This window comes from Gouania willdenowi, chromosome 8, assembly GCF_900634775.1.
Source record: "Gouania willdenowi chromosome 8, fGouWil2.1, whole genome shotgun sequence".
In the NCBI taxonomy this organism is placed as follows: Eukaryota; Metazoa; Chordata; class Actinopteri; order Blenniiformes; family Gobiesocidae; genus Gouania; species Gouania willdenowi.
In genome coordinates, this window is record NC_041051.1 from 5,906,834 (window position 1) to 5,913,767 (window position 6,934).

Sequence of the window (6,934 nt, forward strand, 5' to 3'; positions counted from 1 at the left end):
ATAATATAATTATAATAACAAAATATATTTTATATACTTTTATTTTCTAGCAACTTTCCGGCAACAGTATTCATGTCTATGGCAACAACAGCTACTTTCCGGTTGCACATCAATGTTTTTTTTTTTAATGTGAAGCAAAAATAAATAAAATTCAGACACGCATTTTCATTTCAAAACATATCTGATGAGCTTTATCAATGTGAAAAAAACAATTCTGATGTAAATTCTAGATATATTAAAAAAAAAAAAAGAAGAAAAAAAAAAGAAAAGGATTTCAATGTACAAGTGCGCCATCTAATGTGTAAACCCATGGTTTTCGTTGTGTGTGTTTTTTTTTTATTGTCTTTTTTTTTTTTTTCATTTTCACAGTTTTTTTCCTAAACGGCCTCCCATAGAAAAAAGTGTTTGAACGCAAAAAATATTTGAGCCCCCAAAAATTGCATTTCAATACTTTTGTTTTTTGATTGAAAAGTTTTTTTTGTTTTTATTAAACAAAATAGACACAAATCTACCTCCATACTCATACAGACTGATGAGCGTTTCAAACGAACGTTTCGTTCTTTTTTCTAAACCGGGAAATCATCCACGTTATCTGGCAACCCCGTGTCCTGTCCTCCTCCCATGCTGACAAGATGGCTGCCTCCGTCACAGGGTTGTTAAAACCTTGGACACCGAGGTAAATATATTTAAATCTTTTCACAAACACCGTATTTGCCTTTGTTAGGACATGTATCCCCGTTTGCTTATTTGATTATTATTATTTATATCATGATAAAGTAAATGTAAATTGTCCTGCTGCAGAGCCAGACAATGTGAGGTCCTACGATAAATATTATCCGAGGACATTTATAGTAAAGCCGTCCCTTAAACTCTTATTAAACGAAAATAAAATTCAACAATATTTATTGTACAAGGTTTATTTTGGTGGGATAAACGTAGTCTGAATGTTTTTAGGTTGTTTTGGGGGGTGATAACTATATTAAGTTTACGAAGTGGCTATCCGTACGGTAGCCGTACGTACAACTCGTAGTGCTATTCGTACGTGGTTCATGACGTTACCGGAAGTCATGTGACCATTCCGTATGGACTACCGGGGGAAAAAAATTTCCGAACAAGCGATACACGTAAGAATTCACTGTGGCAAGAAATTGAAATCCACTTCAGAAGGTTACGGTTAGTTAGTCTGTAACGTAATCCACTTCAGAAAGTTAGGGTTAGTTAGTCCTTAATGTAATCCACATCAGAAAGTTAGGGTGAGTTAGTCTGTAACGTAATCCACTTCAGAAAGTTAGGGTTAGTTAGTCCTTAACGTAATCCACTTCAGAAAGTTAGGGTTAGTTAGTCCTTAACATAATCCACTTCAGAAAGTTAGGGTTAGTTAGTCCGTAACGTAATCCACTTCAGAAAGTTAGGGTTAGTTAGTCCGCAACATAATCCACTTCAGAAAGTTAGGGTGAGTAAGTCTGTAACGTAATCAACCTTAAGAAAGTTAGGGTTAGTTAGTCCGTAACGTAATCAACTTCAGAAGGTTAGGGTTAGGTTTAGCAAGTCCGCAACGTAATCCACTTCAGAAAGTTAGGTTTAGTTAGTCCTTAACGTAATCCACTTCAGAAAGTTAGGGTTAGTTAGTCCTTAACGTAATCCACTTCAGAAAGTTAGGGTGAGTTAGTCTGTAACGTAATCCACTTCAGAAAGTTAGGGTTAGTTAGTCCGTAACATAATCCACTTCAGAAAGTTAGGGTTAGTTAGTCCTTAACGTAATCCACTTCAGAAGGTTAGGGTTAGGTTTTGTTAGTCCGCAACGTAATCCACTTCAGAAAATTAGGTTTAGTTAGTCCGCAACATAATCCACTTCAGAAAGTTAGGGTTAGTTAGTCCGTAACGTAATCCACTTCAGAAAGTTAGGTTTAGTTAGTCTGTAACGTAATCCACGTAGTTTGAGGTTAGGGTTAGTTAGTCCGTAATGTAGTTTAGGAATATACATATTAATAGCAAACAGAAGTCCTTGCCAATGGGGGCGCTACGTATGAATATCACAACAATTCATAAATACGTAGCATGTCCGTAACGTATTTTAGGAATCTTAAAGAGTCGACAGACTTAAATCTGAGACTTAAACCAATTGAAAGCACAGGACAGGCTGTGTAAATAAAGTGGCAACAGACACATTGTAAACTCAAGACATTCTCATTCCTTTGAATCTCACAAAGGTTTGTGCTAATGTTCCAGTGGCTGCACAACAAATCTAAGAGACACAAACATAAAAATAAATAATTGTCAATAAAAGCAAACATCCAGAAATTAAAACGATTCTGAATTGTCTTAAAGGCCTAATTTTCCCGCTCAGCTGTCTGGCCGGGCCGTGCTTCATTTTTCACTTTTTTTTCTGGTCATTCTCATCATTTGCTGCTGGAGCACAGGGAACAACTACGATTTCCCATGGCCATGAGGGCATCATCTTTCTCTGCCAATGTGTGCCTTGTTTACATGTGTTCTGATTGTTGATTGGCTGGAAGGCTGGGGAATGGGCGGGCATGAGCGGGAAAGAGTCACAGTGTGTTATACATTTCATTCCCACAGTGAAAAGTGTGAGTGAATGACGGTGTTACACGGTTCTGTGTGTGTTTGATTGTTTATCTTTAGCATTTACTATTGTCTACTAGTTACTACGACCTCCATTAAAGCCTGTAAAACTGTGATAACAGCTCGAATCACGTCTTTACAATACCTTTTGGGTAGAGAAGCCTTCCCCACAAACTGGGAATTTGAAGTGTGTTAAAAAACTGTCTGTTCTCCAGAGTGTTCCTGGTGAGATGGAGCAGATACAATCCATACTATCTGGAGCCGGAGGTCAGTAAGGAAGCGTACAGCCGCACAGAGGCAGAGCTTAGTGCTGAGGAGAAGGAGCAGTGGGAACTCAAAGCTCACCGCCCCATCAAAGCAGCCCCCAACAGTGTCAGCAGCTCCGTCTTCAATGACCCAGTGATCAGGTTGGATTACTTTATCCTTTTCATACTAATAACTAATGCTGTGAGATATAATGATATATATCGTAGTGCTGTGTCAGATCCAGACTAATTCTACACCATTTAACGCCGACCGTGCCGTGCTTAGATATTAGTGTTAAGTGTTTTGTTTAGCGCGGCAAAGATGCAGAAAATGGATACTATGGTATGCAGAGGTGAAACGCTGCTTTTTTCAGCCAGATTGGGTCCCCTGGAGCGACCTGAGTCATCAATTAGTCTAGTTACAAACTGTGTCGCTACAGCCAATATGACTCTTCTAAGCTAATGCAAACGTGTCTCACAAATGTTAGTGGTAATGTATCTGCTGCTGCTCTAGAAGGACTTTCAAAGAATAGAACCTAACCAAACCTCAACGATCATATATGATCTTTGATGGAGCTTGCAAGTAAAATTCACTACAGGTACGGTTTAAAATGATAGGAGTGGCCATTATTATATTTTGCGCCCCCTGGTGACATTTCCACATACAAATTTATAAATCAGAACACGTGACAACAGTATATGTTGCAAACGTCGCAAATATTCTTTCATTGAGAAGATTCTTAAAGGAGAAGTAGCATTTATTTTGGGATATTTTTGTTAGTTTTAAAAAACTTCCATAAACACTGATACTGTGTAATATTCTCTGCACTAGACCTTTACTCTGTGATGGGAATGATCCATATCGTGGTGAATTGTTGTGAATCTGCTCTTTTCATTGATATAAAAGAATTGAAAAGCAGTCCGTTTTTTTTTTATTTAATTGACCAGTTTTTTTTAAAGTTATAGAAAATAAGTACAATAAGCACAATTCTTTAAACAATATTTGGAAAAAGCTGCTGCAAAATCATGAATTTTAGGCCGTAACAATCACAGAAATTGGTCGTGAAATCCTAAAGGTTCTGAAAAATAGGAAAAAGGTCATGTTACCAATGTATTTATAGAAACCATTTTATCTGTAATATATAGTAATTTTCCATTCATTTCATGTCATTTTAAGGAAGAAATAGTATATTGGGATTAGAGGTCGACCGATATATGGACTTTTTTCAAGATCGGCCATCGGACGATTTTTTTTTTAAATTTAGCACTTTAGAGTAGCCATTAAATGAAAAAAGAAAGAACATAAAAAAACATCCATTCAGATGTATGAATACACAAAAAAAGAAACAATAATAGCATGTGCATGGGAGAGGTAGAAGCCAATAGGCTTACAAATAAAAAGCTGATATAATAGGATAGGGATATAATATAATAGTGCCTGATCAAATATCCTTATCCTATTATATACTTAATAGAATAATGATATAATAGGATAAGGATATTTCATCAGGCACCCGTGTGGGCCGCTGCAGCCACCACTTGACTGATGGAAAGACCTCACATTTATATCATATGTCATCATATATCAGTGTTTCAGTTGTCTTTCATAATCATTGTGCTTTAGGTATCGGCCAAATTTTTTTTTTTTAAATTGGTATCTGTGTCTGCCTTTGAAAATCCCATATCGGTCAACCTCTATATATCATTATCAGGATATAAATCTACCTATATCGTGATATAAAATGTTCTCCATATCGCACAGCACTACTAATAACCTCACTTGTGTCCTTTTTTTAATTCAGTAAGTTCATTAACATGATAATGAAAAATGGAGAGAAGACTCTAGCCAGAGACATCATTACACAGGTAAGAAAAGAAGAAGCTCAAGGCTGTTTTTAGCTCAATGATGGGAAATTAATGTTTTCTTCTTTTTTCTTCCCCACAGACACTGGAGAACATGAAGAGGAAGCAGGTGGAGAAATACCACAAAGCTCCACCAGGGAAGAAGGAGGAGATCCAGTGCAACCCGTACACCATCTTCCACGAGGCACTGGAGAACTGTAAGCCTGTGGTGGGACTGGCCAGCATCAAGAAAGGAGGGAAGAACTACCAGGTCGGCAACTTCTCAATCAAAGCCTATATTTTATTACGTCTCATCACAGTTTGGCTGATGGTGAAACCTGTGCTCTTCTACCAGGTGCCGATCCCACTCACAGACAACAGGCGCCGTTTCCTCGCCATGAAGTGGATGATCACGGAATGTCGGGAAAACAAACACAGGCGCACGCTCATGTATGAAAAACTGTCCCAGGAGCTGCTGGCCGCCTTCAACAAGGAAGGAAACGTGGTGAAGAAGAAACACGAACTGCACAAGATGGCAGAATCCAACCGTGCCTACGCTCACTATCGCTGGTGGTAGAGGGATGAGGAACGGGTTGGATGTTTGTGCTGCAGTACAGAAAGAGTCTCTAGTACTGGATGAGCTGCTGTAAATAGAAGTGAACTGTAAAACAATCTACCAGGGAGGAGAAAAACGTGCAAATGAACCTTAATGTAACATTTTGTATTGAATAAATGGAAAACACGTGTTACTTAAATTATTTCTGACTGATATTTTCTAATAATTGCATTCATATAATCCTAAAGATAAACAATCAGTGGCTTATAGATGCATCAAGTCTGCAATACTTGAGTTACCAGTAATTATATCAGTTTTGCTTGAACAACTATTGCACAAGCACAGATTTTATTATCAAATGTGCTCCAAGGGCCTGTACTATGAAGCTGGATTTCCTCCTATCGCGCTAACTTCAGGGATTTCTTACGTGTGTCCTGTGCTACAACGCTGGCTAACTTCTTACGGGGCTAAATCACCATGGTAACTTAGGCTGAACGCCTAACCCGTTCTGGACCAGGTTTTTTTCTGGCTAGCAGTGGTGTAAAAAGCTACATTGTACTCAAGTAGAAGTATTGTTACTTGATTGAAATTGTACTCAAGTACAAGTAATTGTTACATAAAATACTCAAGTACAAGTAAAAAGTAACTCAATTAAATAGTACTCAAATTACAAGTTATTAGTTACTTTCAGCCCCCACATTTATCGTTGGTAATAAATCATTGCCAAGGTTCCCTTACGTACAGTAAACATCTCATGTATAAACCTAAAAAGGAAGGGACCAAATCTTGCACAATTGGAACATGAATTATTTTCCACAAATGCATCTGTATAAAATAAAAGGTTTGTCAAGATGTAAAAATCTCTTAGATAAAATAACACCAATTCATTTTTTATTTATGTAAAGCAAAACTTAAAAAAAACCTCCATTCAATGCTGTTTGGTAAATCTGATTGGTCAGCTATATTGTGTTGCATTTGATTGTTGTCTGGTCATTTCATTTTTTGTAGTTTCACAATGTCTGTTTAAGACAAAAAAAAATTTACTCAACCTAACAGTTGGGTGTAGAAATGTAATGAATTACTTCTTTTATAACGTACTTAAGTACAAGTAAAATTACTGATTTGGAAATATACTCAAAAAAGTACAAGTACCCATAAAAGCAACTCAATTACTGTAATGTGAGTACTTTCAACTCTGCTAGGATATGGAAAATGACCTGTCCAATAAAAGGAAGATCATTCTGTGGATGACGCTATGTGGATCTGATCTGACAGGAGAGAGAATATTAAGACATCGATGCAATACTTTCATTTACCCGATGACATCCTATAGGAAATATATAGATTCATATCTGATAGACTGACCTACAGCTGATAAATTAATTTATTACTCAGTCCTGTAACATAATCCAGGCTGTATAAAATGTGCCTTAGTAAAGTGAAACTGATCAGAGTGTCTGTTTATTTTCCCATGAATTAATATTGTATCATTTCACTAATTTAAGCATTAAAGCTGCAGTAAGTAGAATCATGAGATGCTCTGTTCGTAGCCACCCCCCGTGACGTACGCTGCTCTACAGTTTCTCCATGTTTGTGATTGGTCTGACGTTGCAATAGTACAGCTTCTCTGTGACAGAGAATGTTTGGTTAGGTGAAGTCCGCAAACAGAGAGATATCCCGGATATACTTATCCAGCTTCACAGTACGG

General features: G+C 37.3%; 1 protein-coding gene across 1 annotated transcript; it reads left to right on the top strand.

Moving 5' to 3' along the window:
- Positions 1–566: 566 nt before the first annotated feature.
- mrps7 (mitochondrial ribosomal protein S7) lies at positions 567–5,428 on the top strand. The gene is made up of 5 exons (XM_028454528.1): positions 567–676; positions 2,799–2,990; positions 4,631–4,694; positions 4,774–4,941; positions 5,026–5,428. The coding sequence occupies exons 1-5, from the start codon at positions 633–635 to the stop codon at positions 5,245–5,247; spliced, it is 690 nt and encodes a 229-aa protein (XP_028310329.1). The 5' UTR covers positions 567–632; the 3' UTR covers positions 5,248–5,428.
- The last annotated feature ends 1,506 nt before the right edge of the window (positions 5,429–6,934 follow it).